We start from the raw sequence: 21,673 nt of genomic DNA, 5'->3' as shown, positions 1-21,673 counted from the left end.
TAGTGTGTATAATTGATGATATAATTTATGACACAGTTTTCCTTGAATCAACCGTTGTAGTATGATTTCTAGAGGAATGACTGAGTGCAGTTCAAACAAAAAAATGCTTTCGCAGCATTTACAAAACAACAGTGTTATTTCAGTTTGAGGGACTACTAACCTCATCCTTATTTAGGATAAAGGATATAGGGCTATAGCTGCTGGTGCTACTTTTATGTGATTCTCAACCTTATTATATCGAAGTACCACCAAACCTTTTTCCAATGGAATGTTGAGTGGGAGAATGTGACGTCTTGGATTTTGACAGAGGCTTGACTGTCAAAGAAAGGCACTGCTCAGGACTTATAAAAGTCCACTGATTCATCTTCTGATGTCAAATATTTTTCACTTAATTTGCTGTACTCTGCCTCTGCCTCTGCCTTGTGAAGCGTCAAAGTACACTGCCAGCAAACTGGTGCTCTGGGAACCAACACATGGGCATCGATCATGAGGACATCCCACGTTAACATACGTGGATGTACGATACAGGAGTGCAAAGTACCAACGAACTGGCCAAATGTATGGAGAACGACCTAGAGAGAGGTCAGATCAACATGGAATGAAATCTGTACTAGCCATATAAGGAGCATGTCTTGAGTGTACAGGGTTTGATGAGGTCAGATCAACATATGGAATGTCAGAACAGGTCAGCTCCCTATATGGAGATCTAAGGGTGGTAGCGGGGACATTCTCTTGAGTGTACAGGGTTTGATGAGGGCCCAGGTAGGGCCGGGCCTAAAGTTTCGGGCCTGTTGAGTAATGTGTGCTGTCATTGTTGTTCTAATGATTTAATGAGAATAAAGATAAAAGTAGCACCAGCAGCTATAGCCCTATATCCTTTATCCTAAATAAGGATGAGGTTAGTAGTCCCTCAAACTGAAATAACACTGTTGTTTTGTAAATGCTGCAAAAGCATTTTTTTTGTTTGAACTGAACTCAGTCTGAACTCAGGTTGATTCAAGGGAAACTGAGTCATAAATTATATCATCAATTATACAAACTAATGCAATTCCACACAAATTGTCAGAGGGTTTCAGTTATCTCCCGTTCTATAAAAGAGAGAGGTTTTCAGGAGAGGAGTACACTTTACCCAAAGATCCATCTTCATCACTTGAGTCCACACTCCAGCATCAGCCGGTGAGTACAGAATCAGAATGTCTGCTGTTCAATAATGCTCGGTCCTCCTGTGTGGGAGAGAAATGTATGATAGATCTTCAGTTTATGTTCTGCCCAGTTGTGGGGAATCTGATTTTATAAGCATTACTTACTCTGTGTTTGTATAGGTCTATTTTGTATTGTTCTGTGTTCTAGGGATGTGCTGCATCCTTCCAACATTCCAAACATTCCAGATATTTTCCAGTTTTATGTTTTTACATATTATAAGCCTTTGTGCATGTTCTGCTCTTTATCCATTTTTAGAATCATGAGCAGGAACTACTTGTCCAAGTATGATGAGCTCCGCAAGGGGGATTACCTCATGTCCAACAACCACGAGTGGAAGGCTCTCTTCCAGGTCAGAAATATGGGAACATAAATCATGACATTGTAGTCACTTTGATGTATCCTAAGGGAAACAAATTTGTGCACCCAACATATCGTCTCTGGTGGGTGGAAACCTCATATGCCCAAAACAGTTCGTTTTCGGGATTCAAATTCAAAAACAGCACACAAAAACACACAAAAGGAGACAAGAGGTTTCTACCGATAGCAACAATATGGAATCATTATCTTCATGCAGGCCTCTTGTGATTTCATAATAGCCTCATCAACTCACAAAACTTGATGTAACTATTGCTTGTGCTAAATTTACACCTGAGACCTGTGCAGAGAAGCATATATAACCATATGAATCAGAATGATATAATCAGCTTTATTGTCACATCACACAAGGTAAAAAAGTGGGAGTGAAATTTGTTTTTGTGCAGTTCTCATCGTATCGTTTTCCATAGAAAAAGAGAAAGGGAATTAAGAAGAAAGAAGGGGGGGGGGGGGTGTCAAGATGGAAAGATGATCAAGACAGGAAAACAAAACAAAACAAAGTCAAAATCTACAGTACACATAATACCTGAGATAAGGTACAAAAGGTGCGTAAGCATAGCAGCAGGTGTACTGTGCATTATATATAGGCCTACTATAACAAAATATAACCATGTTATCTTCCACTCCAGGATGATGGCAGCTTTGTCATCTACGGCTGGAAGCCCATGTGGTCAGCGGAGACGGGCGGCCAGAGAGATGCCCATCGCATGTGCATGCAGGAAGACTGCAACTTTGTCATGTACAAGAAGGACAACAAGATGATGTGGCAGACCAAGACCCAGACCACCGGAGGCTTCAAGATGTGCCACATGTACCTGAGGGACGACGGCACCATGATGATGGAGAGGGATGGGGAGGAGGTGTGGTCCTCAGCCCAGTCCAAGGGCTTCAAGTTATGAAGCTGAGACCAGCCAGCCATCATTGTTGTTCTTCCTCCTGCATTGCTTGGATATATGTGTGATTAAATCTCTCTGATATCAAATTCACAATCTTCAATAAACAGCATGGAAAATGTCAACCTTGTGTTGAAGTCTTCTCTAGCAACTTGAACCCTATAGTTGTGTTATATGTTTGGGGTACGAACAGCTGCAATACTGCTGGGCGACCTAAAGTGGCACTGTTGAGCAGTCTAAATAAAAGGGCCATTCACACAGAGCTCTATAACTATACAGCCAGCCAGCGGTGTTGTTGAGGAGCCTGAGTCACACGGGTGTGATTTTTGAGGAGCGCTAGAGCTTTTTATGCCCCAAAAATGCCCCGAGAGATGGGGTCGACACGCAGCAAAGGTCGTCGCGATCAGGACTCGAGTCTGGAGTCTGGAAGGTCAGTGTGAATGCTCAAATATCAAACAAGTCGCCCCTTTACCAACTCGCCCCGGGCGTACAGCCGGCGGAACTGCGCAGCCTGGTATTCCTAAAGTAACCTAAGTAAATTATGCTTAAACGGTTAAACCTAACCTTTTTCATAATCTTAACCTCAGTAAAACTATGCCCAAACCTAACCCTATACATAAACGTAATCCCAGTAAAACTATGCCTAACCCTACATTTATTTCTTTATTTTTTTAAGATATTTCTTTGGCGTTTTTTTGCCTTTATTGATAGGGTACAGTAATTAATTAGACAGGAAATGGGGAGAGAGATGGGGAGTGACACACGGCAAAGGCCGTCGGGCTGGCTCGGCAGCCTAGGTGCCCAGACGGTTGAGCTAACTGTCAGGGCCCATAAACCTATTTCTAATCTTACTCTCAGTAAAACAAAATAAAGAATACAAGAACTGCTGGTCACTATGACGCCTGGCGCCTGCATGCAGGATGACTGCAACCAGCCAGGCCATGTGGCACCGCAACACCCAGGCTGGTGGAAAATGTACTCACATTTTTTTGCGACCACAGGTCGCAAAAACAATTAGGCTACTATGCATTTACTATGAAAACGTCCATTTCCTGTCAGTCAGTCAGTCACTTATTATCTCCATGGATGGTCTTGTGACAACGGTGACATGACGTGACATCATCAGGGATGGAGATCACTGATGTCATAGTAAACCTGCTGTCGCAATTACCCCATATATGGACATCCCTGATGTCATCAATATTGGCCAGCAACTCTACATCAAACTCAAACCCTTAGATCTCCATATATGGATATATGTCACCTCTCACATTCCATATGAGAGGAAGGATGGATGGGGAAGGATCAACGTATGGAATGTTAGAACATGTTCTGACATATATCCATATATGGAGATCTAAGGGTTTGAGGTTATTGTAGAGTTGCTGGCTAATATTGATGACATCAGGGATCTCCATATATGGGCTTAATTGCGACAGCAGGTTTACTATGACATCAGTGATCTCCATCCCTGATGATGTCACGTCATGTAGCCGTCTGGGCACTGGTAATCCAGCCTGACAGTCTGTTGTGGGTTCGAGTCCCGATCCCGACGACCTTTGCTGCGTGTCGACCCCATCTCTCTGGGCATTTTTGGGGCATAAAAAGCTCTAGCTCATTTCCTGGGCCACTCATCGTTCTGAAAGGGGGAGGGACTGCAACGCTCTATAAAGCTCTGTGTGAATGGTTCTTTTTATTTAGGCTGCTCAACAGTGCCACTTTAGGTCGCCCAGCAGTATTGCAGCTGTTCGTACCCCAAACATATAACACAACTATAGGGTTCAAGTTGCTAGAGAAGACTTCAACACAAGGTTGACATTTTCCATGCTGTTTATTGAAGATTTTGAATTTGATATCAGAGAGATTTAATCACACATATATATCCAAGCAATGCAGGAGGAAGAACAACAATGATCTCCCTCAATTGCGGAAGCCCTTGGACTGGGCTGAGGACCACACCTCCTCTCCATCCCTCTCCATCATCATGGTGCCGTCGTCCCTCAGGTACATGTGGCACATCTTGAAGCCTCCGCTGGTCTGGGTCTTGGTCTGCCACATCATCTTGTTGTCCTTCTTATACATGACAAAGTTGCAGTCGTCCTGCATGCACATGCGATGGGCATCTCGCTGGCCGCCCGTCTCCGCTGACCACATGGGCTTCCAGCCGTAGATGACAAAGTTGCCATCATCCTGGAGTGGAAGATAACATGGTTATATTTTGTTATAGTAGTATATATAATGCACATACATCAAAGTGACTACAATGTCATGTTTTATGTTCCCATAATTCTGACCTGGAAGAGAGCCTTCCACTCGTGGTTGTTGGACATGAGGTAATCCCCCTTGCGGAGCTCATCATACTTGGACAAGTAGTTCCTGCTCATGATTCTAAAAATGGATAAAACCAGTCAGGTGTAAAGAAGCAACTTGGACACTCATGCATGAAGGAAGCATGAGTTCAAGTCCGTTGCTCTCCCCAGGTTGGCGGAGGGTGTGTAGAGCCCAGGATCACATTAGATAATTGACACAGGGGTGAAAAATGGGTTACAAAATCGTAGGATAAAAAAAAAACATTGATAAAGAGCAGAACATGCACAAAGGCTTATAATATGTAAAAACATAAAACTGGAAAATATCTGGAATGTTTGGAATGTTGGAAGGATGCAGCACATCCCTAGAACACAGAACAATACAAAATAGACCTACAGTATACGAACACAGAGTAACTAATGCTTATAAAATCAGATTCCCCACAACTGGGCAGAACATAAACTGAAGATCTATCATACATTTCTCTCCCACACAGGAGGACCGAGCAACAAATAGTGTTGTCTCCTGCCTTTATTTTCTTCTTTCTAATGATTTGATCGGCCCAAAATATTGTGTTCATTGTCATGATTTGTCACGATCCGAGTTGGCTTTGTCCACGGCGTAACCGTCTTTAAATAAATACTTAAAGAAAATCCTATGGGAGAAATGCATTGCATTTAATTTCCTGGGCCACTCGTGGTTCTGAAAGGGGGAGGGACTGCGACGCTCTATAGAGCTCTGTGTGAATGGCTCTTTTTATTTAGACTGCTCAACAGTGCCACTTTAGGTCGCCCAGCAGTATTGCAGCTGTTCGTACCCCAAACATATAACACAACTATAGGGTTCAAGTTGCTAGAGAAGACTTCAACACAAGGTTGACACTTTCCATGCTGTTTATTGAAGATTTTGAATTTGATATCAGAGAGATTTAATCACACATATATATCCAAGCAATGCAGGAGGAAGAACAACAATGATCTCCCTCAATTGCGGAAGCCCTTGGACTGGGCTGAGGACCACACCTCCTCTCCATCCCTCTCCATCATCATGGTGCCGTCGTCCCTCAGGTACATGTGGCACATCTTGAAGCCTCCGCTGGTCTGGGTCTTGGTCTGCCACATCATCTTGTTGTCCTTCTTGTACATGACAAAGTTGCAGTCGTCCTGCATGCACATGCGATGGGCATCTCTCTGGCCGCCCGTCTCCGATGACCACATGGGCTTCCAGCCGTAGATGACAAAGTTGCCATCATCCTGGAGTGGAAGATAACATGGTTATATTTTGTTATAGTAGTATATATAATGCACATACATCAAAGTGACTACAATGTCATGTTTTATGTTCCCATAATTCTGACCTGGAAGAGAGCCTTCCACTCGTGGTTGTTGGACATGAGGTAATCCGCCTTGCGGAGCTCATCATACTTGGACAAGTAGTTCCTGCTCATGATTCTAAAAATGGATGAAACCAGTCAGGTGTAAAGGAGCAACTTGGACACTCATGCATGAAGGAAGCATGAGTTCAAGTCCGTTGCTCTCCCCAGGTTGGCGGAGGGTGTGTAGAGCCCAAGATCACATTAGATCATTGACACAGGGGTGAAAAATGGGTTACAAAATCGTGGGATAAATTTTTTTTTGATAAAGAGCAGAACATGCACAAAGGCTTATAATATGTAAAAACATAAAACTGGAAAATATCTGGAATGTTTGGAATGTTAGAAGGATGCAGCACATCCCTAGAACACAGAACAATACAAAATAGACCTATACAAACACAGAGTAACTAATGCTTATAAAATCTGATTCCCCACAACTGGGCAGAACATAAACTGAAGATCTACTGTATCATACATTTCTCTCCCACACAGGAGGACCGAGCATTATTCAACAGCAGACATTCTGATTCTGTAGGCGCTACTCACCGGCTGATGCTAGAGTGGACTCAAGTGATGAAGATGGATCTTTGGATAAAGTGTACTCCTCGCCTGAAAACTTCTCTCTTTTAAAGAACGGGAGATAACTGAAACCCTCTGACAATTTGTGAGGAATTGCATTAGTGTGTATAATTGATGATATAATTCATGACACCAGTTTCCCTTGAATCAACCGTTGTAGTATGATTTCTAGAGGAATGACTCCACCAGGAGGATAGGAGTGTGTGTGTGTGTGTGTGTGTGAGATGTTTGGCAAAATGTTTAGGAGCAATATAAATGTGTGTGTGTGTGTGTGTGTGTGTGTGTGTGTGTGTGTGTGTGTGTGTGTGTGTGTGACTGTGTGTGTGTGTGACTGTGTGTGTGTGTGTGTGTGTGTGTGTGTGTGTGTGTGTGTGTGTGTGTGTGTGTGTGTGTGTGACGCGGCTTGGCCTGTTGTAGCGCCACCATGAGGCTGATTTGAAAACTGTCAAGTGGCATTTCTTCCAAAGCCTAGTGGGAATATGCATGCACAGTTTCACCACAATCGGACGCTGCGTTGAGTAGTTGTGGCGATTTGTACAAAACGAGTACAAAGCGGGCTACTCCTGAAAAGTTTAGAAGCCAATTGCAGCCAATGAGGGTGGATTATGAGAAATCAAACAAACCCGTCTTGATCACATGACTATGGAGAGCATGTGTACCGATTTGCGTGAAATTTGGATAAAATGGAGTAATATTAGAAAATGTGTTTTACATACTGTATGTCGGCCTACTGGTGGCGCTATAAAGAGCAGATGTGAAAATTCCAGGCAAAGGTTTTTCCTTGGCCTCTAGGGAGTTGGCATCAGGGGGGCAGTCAGACAGATATTTTGTGAAGCCACCAAGGAAATCGGGATTTCCTGAAAGTTCATATAATGTTGTGGCGCTGTCATTGGGCCCCAAAAAACCCATAGCCCCATAGAAGTCCATGTATTTCACTAGTCATGGTCATGAATACTTTCTGCTTCGAGTCACTAGTTTAAAGTCTCAGTTCTAATGTCATAATATTCTTTTTGGAAAATTATGGTCCCATTTATTAAAAGAATGACCATAAAGTCGCGTATGTTCTGAGGGGCGTGGCTACCGTTACAGTCTATGATCGGATTCCCCACCCACTCGAGTCAAAATAAAAACCAACTAAGAAGAAGGGGGGAAGTCCCGCCTCGTTGTCTGGGCCAGCCAATGGGCCAGCTAGGCCCAAACGGATCTAGAAAGATGGCGATTTACAATACAAGGACTGACAGGCTTCATTTTACGTTCATGTTAGACCCATATTTTTTACAGTCTATGGTTGGCATACAAAGTTATCCACAGATCTGTGCAGTTAGAGGTAAAACACTTTTCGGACAGTTATAGCACCACCATGAGGCTGAGTTGAAAATGTTCATGTGGCATTTCTTCCTCAGCCTAGTGGGAATGTGCGTGCACAATTACACAGAAATCACACGATGTGTTCATGATTTGCAGCATTTTGTTTGAAACTGAGCACTCCTGCGAACTTTGGAAGCCAATCTTAGCCAATAAGGATGGAGTCTGAGAAATCTGAAAGACCTGATTCGTTGAATGGCTCTAGAGAGACTGTGTACCAATTTGTGTGATGTTTGGACAAAATCTGTAGGTGTACTGTCCAAAAACTTGTTTTGCACAAAGCGGCCTCCTGGTGGCTCTATAACAGGCCGTTCTGGAAATTCTGGGGTTCATCGTTGGCATCCAGGGAGTGTGTGTGCAAAATTTGGCATCGACTGGGTTAACGGTGCCGGAGATTAGCTGCTCAAAGACGGCAGGACGGACACACGGACGGATGGACGGATGGACGGAGTGCAAAACATATTCTCTGCCCATGCCTTCGGCCCCATGGAGACAAAAATGCTTTTGCAGCATTTACAAAACAACAGTGTTATTTCAGTTTGAGGGACTAACCTCATCCTTATTTAGGATAAAGGATATAGGGCTATAGCTGCTGGTGCTACTTTTATCTTTATTCTCATGAAATCATTAGAACAACAATGACAATGACATATAGTCATACCCAATAAAATCCTGTAGATTTTTGATGCAAGGATACTACCACATATTGGATCATACTCATTCAGGGTCAGTCCTATAGGGCAGTGATTCTCAACCTTATTATACCGAAGTACCACCAAACCTTTTTCCAATGGAATGTTGAGTGGGAGAATGTGACATCTTGGATTTTGACAGAGGCTTGACTGTCAAAGAAAGGCACTGCTCAGGACTTATAAAAGTCCACTGATACATCTTCTGATGTCAAATATGTGGTTTTAATGACCTGTATAGCGGGCCCAATCCAATCTCAACAGGTCCAGAGCTCTTTTTCACTTAATTCGCTGTACTCTGCCTCTGCCTTGTGAAGCGTCAAAAGATCGCGTGCACGCATCCGCCTTGTTGACGGCAGACTGCTGGGTGAGCGCTGGCGCTTTGGCAATTACAAGACTGTATGAGGGAATACCATGTGTGAGCCAGAAAATAGCCGCCAGGAGGGTGGTAGCGGGGACATTCTCTTGAGTGTACAGAGTTTGATGAGGGCCCAGGTAGGGCCCAGGTAGGGCCGGGCCTAAAGTTTCGGGCCTGTTGAGAACTCTAGTTTTTGCGAGCTGCCGGTCGCGGCTGCACTAATAACTTTGGGGCGTGCCCGTCTAGAGTTTGAATGGACAGGTATCAGTCAAAAGGCAGACATCGGAGAGGAAGGATGGATGGGGAAGGATCAACATATGGAATGTTAGAACAGGTTCTGACATATATCCATATATGGAGATCTAAGGGTTTGAGGTTGATGTAGAGTTGCTGGCCAATATTGATGACATCAGGGATATCCATATATGGGCTTAATTGCGACAGCAGGTTTACTATGACATCAGTGATCTCCATCCCTGATGATGTCACGTCATGTCACCGTTGTCACGAGACCATCCATGGCGATAATAAGTGACTGACTGACTGTCAGGAAATGGCCGTTTCCATAGTAATTGCATAGTAATTGTTTTTGTGACCTGTGGTCGCAAAAACATGTGAGTACATTTTCCACCAGCCATGTGGGTGTTGCGGTGCCACATGGCCTGGCTGGTTGCAGTCAGGTGTCAGTGACCAGCAGTGACTGAGCATCAGGTATCGCCCCTAAACCATCTCGCCCCTCGGGGCAGCGGTGGCCGAACGGTTTGCGGAGCGGTCTTGATATCGGAAGGTCGCTAGTTCGTATCCCCGGACCGGCACGTTAAAATTACCACCGCTGAAGTGCCCTTGGACAAGGCATTGAACCCCTACCATGAAATGTTATATGAGCAGGGCCTGGCTGTAAACAAGTTCTTGAGCTTAGTCCAGTTACCCTGGGTATAGTACCTTTCCTTTCCTTTCCTTTCCCTCGTCATTCCTCTAGAAATCATACTACAACGGTTGATTCAAGGGAAACTGGGTCATAAATTATATCATCAATTATACACACTAATGCAATTCCTCACAAATTGTCAGAGGGTTTCAGTTATCTCCCGTTCTATAAAAGAGAGAGGTTTTCAGGAGAGGAGTACACTTTACCAAAGATCCATCTTCATCACTTGAGTCCACACTCCAGCATCAGCCGGTGAGTACAGAATCAGAATGTCTGCTGTTGAATAATGCTCGGTCCTCCTGTGTGGGAGAGAAATGTATGATAGATCTTCAGTTTATGTTCTGCCCAGTTGTGGGGAATCTGATTTTATAAGTATTACTTACTCTGTGTTTGTATAGGTCTATTTTGTATTGTTCTGTGTTCTAGGGATGTGCTGCATCCTTCCAACATTCCAAACATTCCAAATATTTTCCAGTTTTATGTTTTTACATATTACAAGCCTTTGTGCATGTTCTGCTCTTTATCCATTTTTAGAATCATGAGCAGGAACCGTTTGTCCAAGTTTGATGAGCTCCGCAAGGGGGATTACCTCATGTCCAACAACCACGAGTGGAAGGCTCTCTTCCAGGTCAGAATTATGGGAACATAAATCATGACATTGTAATCACTTTGATGTGTCCTAAGGGAAACAAATTTGTGCACCCAGCATATCGTCTCTGTCGGATGGAAACCTCATATGCCCAAAACAGTTTTTCGGGATTCAAATTCAAAAATAGCACACAAAAACAAACAAAAGGTTCAAATATGGAGACAAGAGGTTTCTACCGACAGCAACAATATGGAATCATTATCTTCATGCAGGCCTCTTGTGATTTCAGAATAGCCTCATCAACTCACAAAACTTGATGTAATTATTGCTTGCCAGGTCACCATGAGACCTGTGCAGAGAAGCATATATATAACCATATGAATCAGAATTTTATAATGAGCTTTATTGTCCCATCACAGAAGGTAAAAAAAGCGGGAGTGAAATTTGTTTTTGTGGGGGGGGTCACAATCTAAATACAGTATTTACACACAAATAGCATAGCAGCAGGTATACTGTGCATTATATATAGGCCTACTATAACAAAATATAACATATATGTTATCTTCCACTCCAGGATGATGGCAACTTTGTCATCTACGGCTGGAAGCCCATGTGGTCATCGAAGACGGGCGGCCAAGATGGCTGGCGCAGCATGTCCATGCGGTCATGGGCTGGCATTTTTTCTGTTGTGTTTCTGTTTCTTTCCTTTTCCCTATATGGTCTGGCATGGGTGTGTGGCTGGCTTCCTCTGCTGTGACGTCATATCTACCCCCTGTGGAACTACTCAGGGGTCTTCTCCTCATCAAGCCCAGCTTATATACAACCTGGCTCTTCACTCCAAGTTGTTTGTTCAGTTGCCAATCGGTAAAGTCACTGTGCCTCTGAGCTCTACGGTTTTTCACCTGTTTTGTGAATAAATACCTGAATTTGCATTCATCTGGTTCTGAGTTCTGCTTTTGGGTCCTATCCTACTAAACCTTAACAGAACAAACTGGCCACTATTGACTCAGCTGACTCAGAACCAGATTTACGAAAAATTATTGAGAACCAAGGAAGACTATTGGGACAACACCAACAAGCTTTGCAAGAACTTTCTAACAGCAATCAACTCATGATAAATCAGATTGGCCAATTCTCCGCTGGCATCAGAGCCGGATTTACCTTGCTGAGGGCCCCCAGGCTGGACCAAATTTGAGGCCCCCCTTGGGGCTGCGATTCGACCGAGCGGGGCAGCCGCGAGGCCGAAGAACCAGAAACCAGAACCACCACAAAAGGCTCTGGACAGGCTCTGCCAGTGGGCCTAATGAGGCCAACTCCTTTCACCTGTGCAATTTCCAGCCTCTGCCACATCCAATTGAGGCTCAACCAATCAGGCTCTGCCAGTCGGCCCAATTGATTGCCAAGTACACTTTTCAGTTTGCAGTCTTCACACACAGGCACATACACAGATCTCCATGTGGGACACCGGCTGACAGTAAAAACGGGTGCTATGGCAACGTATATTATTAGGTTCCCAAGTTGCATCGTTCCCAAGTAGGCCGGTTGCCGACTGCAACGGGCACGTACAGGACCCGATGATCATGTTTTAGGGTGGAAAAAATTCACAGTACTTAATCTTTAAATAATACATTAGGCCTACATAATATTTACAATTTACAATTCAGGCATTTAGCAGACGCTCTTAATCCAGAGCGATTTACATTAAGCAAGAACAAAAAGCATGGGAATACATCACATAAAAAGCATTTATCATGAAACATGCGTAAGCTAAGAAAGTAACAGTGGAATATCTATATAATTAAACTATACATAAACTATACATATATATACTATACTATGCTATATATATGTACTATGACGTGCTATGACTACATACAATGCAATTCTAGTGCTGTCTACATAACATGCTATAAGTCTGTATCAAATGCTATCTAAGTCTACATAAATGCTATCTAAGGGGGTAGGGTAAGTGCTATGGGCCATGATGGAGTCTGAAAAGGTGGGTTTTCAGACTATAGCGGAAGATTGGGATTGATGCTGCAGTTCTGACTGCAATGGGAAGTGCATTCCACATAATATTGAGTAACAATGTAACAATAATACATGAGCAACGTACAATAAAGGGTGCTGCAGCCTCTGAGTTGTTGGTTTCATAATACCATTGATTGACTTATTTTTGCTCTTCATTTGAAGGTGTTTTGTGGTAACCCAATCATTATTTTTTCTCTCTCCCTCCCTCTCACTTTCCTCTGCACTTCGTGTCTCTCTACTTGACTCTCGTACAAATCTCTGACCAAACATGGAACTAATTAGCTGGTCTTTGAGCGCTCTCGACAAGATTTTTCCGGACAGACATTCTGGGGCTGGGGAGCCAACATGCCCATCAGAATCTTACCCTGCTGGTTATGTCAGAGACCCTTACCAGCAGAATTGGGGTCTCTTAAGCATATTGAAAATTGAAGATGTCGAAGATATCTGGATAATTGGATTCATGGTGGCAGGCTGGCTGCTAACTGGCCTGTTGGGCGGCCTGATCTACCGGAAGATTTCGAGGGGGGCAGTCGAGAATGTCGATGCTCCCAAGCTGTTCTCCATGGTAAACGACCTGTGCAAAGTGACGGGGAACCTGTCTATGGCGATGACTGAGCTTAAACGGAAGATGGACATCAACATGCAAAGACTTTCTGAAAGAGTCAATGGCCTAGAGCAGAGACTGGAAGTCAGCATGGAGCGTCAGACTGCAATACAGGGAATGAAAGAAGATGAGGATAAATAACCTTCTCTCGCCATATTCGGAAAATCGGCTCATGGGAAGACAGTAGAAAGTGAACACGCCCCCCCTTCCCCCCCCCCTTCCCCCCAACCTCCCCCGGTCCCACAATCAACTGAGGAGCCTTCACGTGGGAACCAAGGCCGCACCGTCTGTGTTACCTCTCACTATCTGGACTTTCCTTTTTTCCTACGATCACGCAGATCCTCCAATCCTGAGGAGTGGCGTGAGGGTAGTGGTTTTTTGATTGATGCCCAGACCCAAAACCCACCCTGCCCCCCAGCCAAGTTTCCGTGCCTACACAATGCAACTGTAATGTGAAGTGATGTTCTGCCCCCCTCCCCCCCTCCCTCTCTGTCATTACCCCCCCCCCCCCCCCAAATTCTGCCTCCCCCCTAACCTTTTTCTTTTATTTTCTGAAGATGCAAGTAGGCCGGGCGCAGCGCACGCTTGCGACCAGCAGCAATAACTTTGGTCTGACTGATTATGACTGATTTATATGTGTTTCAAGCCTGCTGTAAAACCTTTTGCCCTTCAGGGACACTAATAAACAACCTTGAACCTTGTACTGTAACACATTCCTTGGCACAGAACATAATTTATTGGTAAAATCATCTAACATGATTATGTAATATTGAATTATGGAAAGTAGGCTTTCCAAACTTCCAAACGGTGCATCGCTATGAGCATTCAGAACGCAGTTGCAGCTGCATGGTGAGGGTTCATCAATGATTAAACTATACTTAACTCTAGTCTATGTGATTTCATTAAACCATTTCTAAAGAGAAGACAGCTTCCTGAAACTAACAAAAGAGACAAACCACTAGGTGGAGCTAAAGCTACTCCCTTCAGTCAGTGGTCTCTTTCTAGTTCTGCACATTCTGTGTTGATGAAAGATTCACTATAGTTTCAATGACAAAACATTCTTAATTTCCTAATCGATAGTATGTACGCACGTGATGCTGCATAAGAAAGACGTGTTCAATATCTCTCTACCAATCAATTACTGACAGACCGTCACCGACCTGAGCGACCTCTAGTTTTTATATTCACTGATCCTCTAACATCTCTGCCTCATCACCCAGTTCCTCTTCATTGTTTATAACCTTTGAATTATTAGGATAAATGCTTCTAGTGTTCTCAACCAATCATTTAACCAGTAGGCTACTTTGCATAGTTATTTAGTTTAGAACAATAGCCTTTGTAGTTCTGAATTGATTTTTCATTGCCTAGTGTTGTTTGCATCATTCATTTACCGATTCTCAAGTCTTCCTTGTGCAAAATAATGAACATTATGGGAATCTGACTGTTGTCCAGGGGCGTGCACAGATAGATACAAGGTAGTAGTATGGGAATCTGAGTATCTGACTGGCTACAGCTGGTTACATGTCAAGTTGTCCAGGGGCGTGCACAGATGGACACAAGGGATATAGTTACACCTGCCCTTTTGCCCTCTGGACAGCAATGTGCACTTTTGAAAGTTAGTTTTTTTGTATAGTTTGTTCATTTTCTTCATACAGTGTACACCGTACAGTATGTGGACCATGGTGACATCGACCAATAATTCTGTATTAAAAGCTGCTAATATAGGCCTATTATTTATGCCCAAATATCTATAAATCTCACACACTATCAAGCCGGCGGTTCCACGCACCGCACAAGGTGCTCTTTTTACACTTAAACACCTGCCACTCAAAATGACTGTTTAGCCAAACACCTGCATGCCACTGTAACATTTGGATTACATTTGAGACTCGAAGTTATAAGGTATCACACAAATCACAAACACAGATCAAAACACTGATGGTACATTCAGTAGTGGTGGGTAAAGTATATACTCACATTTTTATAGGTAAAAGTATCAATAGGCTGTAGAAACGCAAAAACACAAAAATTGACTTGAGCAAAAGTACAAAAGTATTGGGATCAAAATATACATAAAGTTAGTAGGCTACCAAAAATGAACGTAGGACTGTACTCAACATGCAAAAGTTATCAAAATGTATTCGAAACGTTAGTTGGGCTGAAACGGCTGTAATAATTAAAATCTACAAAGTAACTAGTTTTCAAATAATTATAGCCTATAGTGGAGTAAAAGGTATAGGCCTACAAAATGCATGTCCCTGAGGTGTGTGGAGTAGTATTGAAATTTGGAATACTCCAGTAAAGTAAAAGTACCTCACAATTGTACTTACTAGTAGCCTACAGTACTTGAGGACTACACCACTGCAGATAAGTCAATATGGAAATACAATATTTTCATTGTTAATACATATTATGGTATTAGGAATTATGAACGGATTATATGTCTACACTGTAGTGTAGGCTCATTCATCATTGATCATTAATTTTTGTCCTCAAGTGAATGGACTATTGCATAGTTTTTGTTGTTGCAAAAAACAGACGCATGAAGAGACAATAATTCACATTTGGACACAACTGTATATTTAAACTGTTGATATTTGGCTTTTTTTAATGTTGTATCAAAATCACAAAAAAACAAAACAAAAAAACTAATATGTTTGTATAAATGAAAGCTGGTTTAACTCTTTTATGACTTAATTCATTTCATGCCTTGGGATTTGGCAGAACTCCAGATGTCGTCGCCTTCTCTCTGCACCAACAGATTGCCGTCGTCTGTCAAGTGCATGCGACACATGTTGGGCTTGTCCTTGCAGCAGTTGGCTTGCCACCTGGGTTCTCCCTCTTTGTTGTACATGACCAGGTTGCAGTCTGCCTGCATGCACAGGCGCTGGACATCAGAGCCGGCCGTGTCTGATGACCACATGGGCTTCCAGCCGTAGATGACAAAGTTACCGTCCTCCTGTATAGAGGGACACAGTCACTGCGTCTTTAAATCACTGCATGGTTTCAATCACATACTGTAGGACCACAATGGAAACAATTAAGTCCCAAGGACTTATTTTGTGTTATCCTTTTGGACCACAATGGAAACAATTAAGTCCCAGGACCTTTTAGTCTAAATATCTGACTGTACCACATGCTGTTTTCTGACTAATAAAGTATGCAATCAAACAATCTCGATCAATCAATCACTTTACCATTAAATCACTGCACGATTAAGAAACTTTACCATTAAATCACTGCATGATTTAAATAAAGATCTATTTCACCTTCAAACAGGTTTGGGGTCATTTTAATGTCTACTCTGGCTAGTGAGCACCCCATGGACAGTTTTTAAGTCGCTTATCAGCATTTAGATATTTGAGATTAATTTCATCAGACACCCTTCCTATATAATCTAATGGAGTTTGAAGTTACAAGTTTGTATAGGAAGGGGGCGTGTCTGATCAAAATTAATCTACTGAATCAAGCAACTTCAAACTTCAAACTGGGGTGAAACACAAAAGTCAGAGTAGACGTTATAATGACCCCAAACATGTTTGAAAGTGAAATATCCCTTTAAATCACTTTACTGTATACCGTTAACAAAGTGGGACCACAGCCAATTTGACCCATATTGTGACCACTATTTTACATACAAAAAAGAAAAAGAAAACTTATATCAAGTTACTAACCTGAAAGATTGCTTTCCATTCCCGGTTGTTGGAAATGAGGTAGTCTCCCTTGCGGAGCTCATCATTTTTGGACAAGTAGTTTCTGCTCATGATTCTGTATGAAAAGACAAACATTTTGCAGCATGGGCTTTATCCATCATTTACAAATCTGCTGAACTTTCTATGGCAATTAAACTGTGTCTGGAATTATGATACTCAATCAGCGTCCATTTTTTAATTTTGTGGCTGTTGACAATTTTCTCACCATATATCATTTTATATATCAAGTTATCAATCACAAATTTGTTATTATTATAATAGAGTTTTCATCTTCAGTTATGAACCAGTTTAAACAGAAAAGTTTCCAGTACTTACATGCTTTGAAGTCTTTCACCAGGCAGAGAGCTGAAAGAAGTGAGAAACAGATCCATGGACCTCTGTTTAAGTAATCTGGGATAGAACAGGGGGTGGGCAAAAGGGAGTGGGGCGTTGAGGATGATGTGCCAAATTTCTTCAGTACACAAAGTTCTTTCTTGTTGTAGCCGATTCATTTAATCACTACATGTGGTCAGCCAGTAACTCAATACTGCTTTATTGTATGTTTCAGCTCTGTTCAAATTGTCTGTAAGACAAGCTCAGTTCCTTAGTCAAGTAGGGTTATGTTATGGTTTAATATAATAAAAACTAGATAAAGTGCACCTCAGCACAGGTCTCCACCAGGGCAGGTCAGGCTGTGGCCTTTTGGTGGCGCTATAATAGGCCAATGTGAAAAGGGTGCCATTTCTTCTTATGTCTTGGATGGCAATTGGATGATTTGAGGCATTATGTTCCAAAAATGTGTTTAGCAAAAGTCCACCTGTTGGTCGTGCTATAACAGGCCAATGTGAAAAGGGTGGGATATATTCCTCAGCAGTAGGAAAGTCCATGAAAGGTTTCACGTAAATTGCACGCTGCGTTCATGATTTGAGGCATTTTGTTCCAAAAATGTGTTCCACCTGTTGGTGGCGCTATAACAGGCCAATGTGAAAAGGGTGGGATATATTCCTCAGCCTAGTAGGAAAGTCTGTGAAAGATTTCACGTAAATTGCATGCTGCGTTCATGATTTGAGGCTTTTTGTTCAAAACGGGCCAATCCCGCAAACTTTGAAAGCCAATGTTAGCCAATTAGGATGGAATATGAAATATCGAACAGATCCGGCTTGAACACATGGCTATAGAGATAGTGTGTAACGATTTGCGGGATTTTGCGGGGACAGAATCTGGAGGAGTAATATTAAAAAAATGTGTTTTTCAAAAGTCGGTGCTTAGATTAGCTGTACACAGATGGACGGAAACACAGACACACGGAGACACACACGGACGGAGTGTAAAACAATCTCTTCCTGGAGACAATAAATCATAGTTTTTGGGAAACAGTAATTCATGCAAATTATATGGATCATCATATATGTTCAGGGCAGCGGTGGCCTAAGGGTTAGAGGAGCGCCCTTGTGCCGAAAGGTTGCCAGTTCGATTCCCCGGACAGGCAGGAAAACACAGCTGAAGTGCCCTTGAGCAAGGCACTGAACCCCCAACTGCTCCAGTGGAGCTGCAGCTGCTTAGTGGCCAACAGTATAAGACTGAGGTTGTACTGGTCAGCTCCCAGGTTTTAACGTGTCTCTCTCTGTCTGTGTTTCTCTATGTGTAGGGCGTTGCTGAAAATGAGCACTTGTGCTCAGCTACTAGCCTACTAATAAAGGAAAGATATATATTATTTTTTCTGTCAAAATCCATGCATCTCAATGCGTTGGTTGGGCATCCTGTAGAAGAGGATGTTTGGCTGGGCTTACTGCCAGGCCCAATGGACCTGACGGGATGAGTGTGCGTTAGTTTAACTGTGAAAGTGTCAAATGAACCAGAAAAAAAAAATTGACCCGTAAATATCCATTTGTTGCAGGCATAATTATCAGTAACTTAGTCACATGGTTCGAGCTGACCCGCATAAATCAGTAGCTCTCAAACGTTTCTGTGCCAAGGACCCCCATCAAAAAAGGTTTTGTGCCAGAGACCCCCAGAAGGGGTTTTCCAAACCTTTGATATTTTTCAAATATAAAAAGAAATCACACCTGTGTGAACTGAGTGGTGCAATCCCCCCCTCCCCTCCCCTCCCCTCTCTCTCTCTCATTAGCAGGCAGCAGGCACAGCACTATCTCTGTTTCTGGCGCCCCCTACTGGTACTATAAGTCACATACTCGTGCTCATGACCACGGCTACATAGATACGCACGGACATTGCTGGTTGTAGGAGTGGTTGCACCACTCAATAAATAGCAGATGTACAAGATCTTAGATCTCGCTTGTAGATGATCCGCTACTTTTGAATAGCCAACATTTAAATGTATATGTAAGTAGTTAAAATGATTGTGATGCTGTATTAACTGATTTTGTTGTGCAGCCCCTGGATCCAGGGCAAACATCACATTTCTCTTTTGGGTCTTGAGCTAAAAAAAAAATGATAACCACGGCTATAGAGCAGGCTACAGTTTCACACTTCTTATTTATTTGACAACTGACCAGAGAAGAATCCCTCACTTCTGACAATGTGTTACTGTTCAATGGACTATTTATTGATTGATTGATTGGTTAATTTAATTGACTTATTGATTTATCAGCGAAAAGAAAAAAACAGACACTACACCACATTTGGACACAACTGTATATTTTAATCAATTGCATCAAGATGTTAAAAGGAGCACACGTTCTTATAGTATAGTGACAAAGATTCACTTCGTTTGGGATAAAACATATTTGGATATAATGCCTTCCGGCATATGTTTAAGGCATACACCCCCCCCCCCCCCCACACACACACACACACACACACACACACACACAGTGGTTGAGATTGTTAAAAAAAATTGTAAAAATACACTATCAAAATGACCACATGTTTGTATTTTTTATGAATGCCTGTTTTCATGACTTCATTTCATGCCTTGGGATTTGGCAGAACTCCAGATGTCGTCGCCTTCTCTCTGCACCAACAGATTGCCGTCATCTGTCAAGTGCATGCGACACATGTTGCATTTGTCCTTGTTGGAGTTGGTGTGCCACTTGGGTTTGTCATCCTTGTTGTACATCACCAGGTTGCAGTCTGCCTGCATGCACAGGCGGTGGACACCAGTGCCGGCCGTGTCTGATGACCACATGGGCTTCCAGCCGTAGATGACAAAGTTACCGTCCTCCTGTATAGAGGGACACAGTCACTGCGTCTTTAAATCACTGCATGGTTCAAACACTGTACCATTAGATCACTGCATGATTAATGGAACATTTCACGTTGTTTGGGGTAATTTTATCGTCTACTCTGAGTTTTGTGAGCACTTATCGTTTTATCTTACACGCCCCCTTCTTATACAAACCCCTTGTAACTTCAAATTAAATTTTACCCATGATAGATTTGTCGGAAACACCTGTCCTTGGTTCTGGTGACTGATATTGTCCTTCTAAAAGGTGAGCCGTGCAATCAAGCAAATGGGGTGCTCACAAAAGCTTGAGTAGTAGTACGGTATACTCCAAAGATTTGAAATTTGGAAGTGAAATGTCCCTTTAAATTACTTTACCAATAAATCACTTTATCATCACATCACTCCATTAAGAAAATCACTTTACCATCAACTGATCATTGCCACACCAAGCAAACACATTGTGACCACTATACCAGTAAGCATTTCATGTATTAAAAACAATACACACATTTTCTTATTAAAACTGCATCCATAACGTATCTCAAGTTACTAACCTGAAAGACTGCTTTCCATTCCCGGTTGTTGGAAATGAGGAAGTCTCCCTTGCGGAGCTCATCATTTTTGGACAGGTAGTTTCTGCTCATGATTCTGAATGAAAAGACAAACATTTGCGGCATGATTGTACACATAATTGACCAAAAAAACACATCAGAGAACAAATCACAGATCAACAGAACAATTCAACCTAGTCTCGCACCATTTTATATTCAATCAATGCCCTTTTATCATCTTTTGTTTGTAGACAACTATCTCACCACATACAGTATAATTTGTGACTCATACAAGTTATCAATCACAATTCATACCTCAATTAGCAATTACAAAATATTGCAAAAGGGGATGTCATTATATAGAATTCTTCAATCTTCAATTCCTCAGTAAAAAATAAATACAGAGAAGTTTGCAATACTTACAGGCTTTGAAGTATTTCTGCAGGCAGACAGAGTGCAACAGAGCTGGAAGGAGTGAGATACAGACCCACAGACCCCTGTTTTTATCATCTGGTATGGAGAGGGGTGGGTCAATGAATGTACTCCCTTTTGCACTTTGTGCCAATCATTCACATCAGTTGCAGACCCTCACAGGATCTGAGCAACCAAGTATGACATATTCAACATTCAATGTTTTCTCAATTTGGGACTCTGGAGTTCCCTTTTTAGGTTCAATGTGTGCATTTTGCAGGTAAGGGGCAGCCAGAAACACAAATGAAAGCAGATACCCTGTTCCCCAGTCGTCGTCTCCCGCAGTTATTCTTATTTTACTTCTCCACTGATGGGCTTCTCCACTGCCATTGTGTGCTTGCCACCACAACGACCAATTAAACCCCAGACAACTTGCTTGGACAATAAAAATAGACCTAGTTTGAATGGAAGTGGAACAGAGTGTTGGCTGCCTGGTGCACACAGTAATTAGAGTATTATGCTTTCTTTGACCA

General features: G+C 42.5%; 5 protein-coding genes across 5 annotated transcripts; 1 reads left to right on the top strand and 4 right to left on the bottom strand.

Moving 5' to 3' along the window:
* Window positions 1–1,068: 1,068 nt before the first annotated feature.
* LOC310867626 (B-type lectin plumieribetin-like) lies at window positions 1,069–2,477 on the top strand (the record flags this gene model as incomplete). The annotated part of the gene is made up of 3 exons (XM_083777741.1): window positions 1,069–1,176; window positions 1,459–1,552; window positions 2,208–2,477. Exons 2-3 carry the CDS (start codon window positions 1,463–1,465, stop codon window positions 2,475–2,477), a joined length of 360 nt encoding a protein of 119 aa, XP_083633867.1. The 5' UTR covers window positions 1,069–1,176; window positions 1,459–1,462.
* A 1,914-nt stretch (window positions 2,478–4,391) lies between these two features.
* On the bottom strand, window positions 4,392–4,855 carry LOC310867625 (B-type lectin plumieribetin-like; the record flags this gene model as incomplete). Its single annotated transcript, XM_083777740.1, has 2 exons — window positions 4,392–4,661; window positions 4,766–4,855. 2 exons carry the CDS (start codon window positions 4,853–4,855, stop codon window positions 4,392–4,394), a joined length of 360 nt encoding a protein of 119 aa, XP_083633866.1.
* Window positions 4,856–5,764: 909 nt separating this feature from the next.
* Window positions 5,765–6,228, bottom strand: LOC310867624 (B-type lectin plumieribetin-like; the record flags this gene model as incomplete). Its single annotated transcript, XM_083777739.1, has 2 exons — window positions 5,765–6,034; window positions 6,139–6,228. The coding sequence occupies 2 exons, from the start codon at window positions 6,226–6,228 to the stop codon at window positions 5,765–5,767; spliced, it is 360 nt and encodes a 119-aa protein (XP_083633865.1).
* A 9,648-nt stretch (window positions 6,229–15,876) lies between these two features.
* LOC310867929 (B-type lectin plumieribetin-like) lies at window positions 15,877–17,392 on the bottom strand. Its single transcript, XM_083778099.1, has 3 exons — window positions 17,328–17,392; window positions 16,974–17,067; window positions 15,877–16,258 (listed from the first exon to the last, which is right to left on the bottom strand). Exons 1-3 carry the CDS (start codon window positions 17,381–17,383, stop codon window positions 15,998–16,000), a joined length of 411 nt encoding a protein of 136 aa, XP_083634225.1. The 5' UTR covers window positions 17,384–17,392; the 3' UTR covers window positions 15,877–15,997.
* Window positions 17,393–19,632: 2,240 nt separating this feature from the next.
* LOC310868059 (B-type lectin plumieribetin-like) lies at window positions 19,633–21,611 on the bottom strand. The gene is made up of 3 exons (XM_083778303.1): window positions 21,153–21,611; window positions 20,733–20,826; window positions 19,633–20,175 (listed from the first exon to the last, which is right to left on the bottom strand). Exons 2-3 carry the CDS (start codon window positions 20,820–20,822, stop codon window positions 19,915–19,917), a joined length of 351 nt encoding a protein of 116 aa, XP_083634429.1. The 5' UTR covers window positions 20,823–20,826; window positions 21,153–21,611; the 3' UTR covers window positions 19,633–19,914.
* Between the last annotated feature and the right edge of the window lie 62 nt (window positions 21,612–21,673).

The sequence above is a fragment of the Protomyctophum parallelum genome (assembly GCF_964188405.1).
Source record: "Protomyctophum parallelum genome assembly, chromosome: 12".
Taxonomy (NCBI): Eukaryota; Metazoa; Chordata; class Actinopteri; order Myctophiformes; family Myctophidae; genus Protomyctophum; species Protomyctophum parallelum.
Note: the sequence above shows the minus strand (reverse complement) of the source record. Positions and strands in the feature narration are given on the sequence as shown.

Bases quoted from the DNA above. Each gene is read 5' to 3' on its own strand.
- LOC310867929 (XM_083778099.1), bottom strand. From the start codon at position 17,383: ATGGATCTGTTTCTCACTTCTTTCAGCTCTCTGCCTGGTGAAAGACTT. The intron at 17,068-17,327 runs GTAAGTACTGGA...CTTTTCATACAG, and splicing joins GGTGAAAGACTTCAAAGCAT to AATCATGAGCAGAAACTACT. The intron at 16,259-16,973 runs GTTAGTAACTTG...CCCTCTATACAG, and splicing joins AATGGAAAGCAATCTTTCAG to GAGGACGGTAACTTTGTCAT.
- LOC310868059 (XM_083778303.1), bottom strand. From the start codon at position 20,822: ATGAGCAGAAACTACCTGTCCAAAAATGATGAGCTCCGCAAGGGAGAC. The intron at 20,176-20,732 runs GTTAGTAACTTG...CCCTCTATACAG, and splicing joins AATGGAAAGCAGTCTTTCAG to GAGGACGGTAACTTTGTCAT.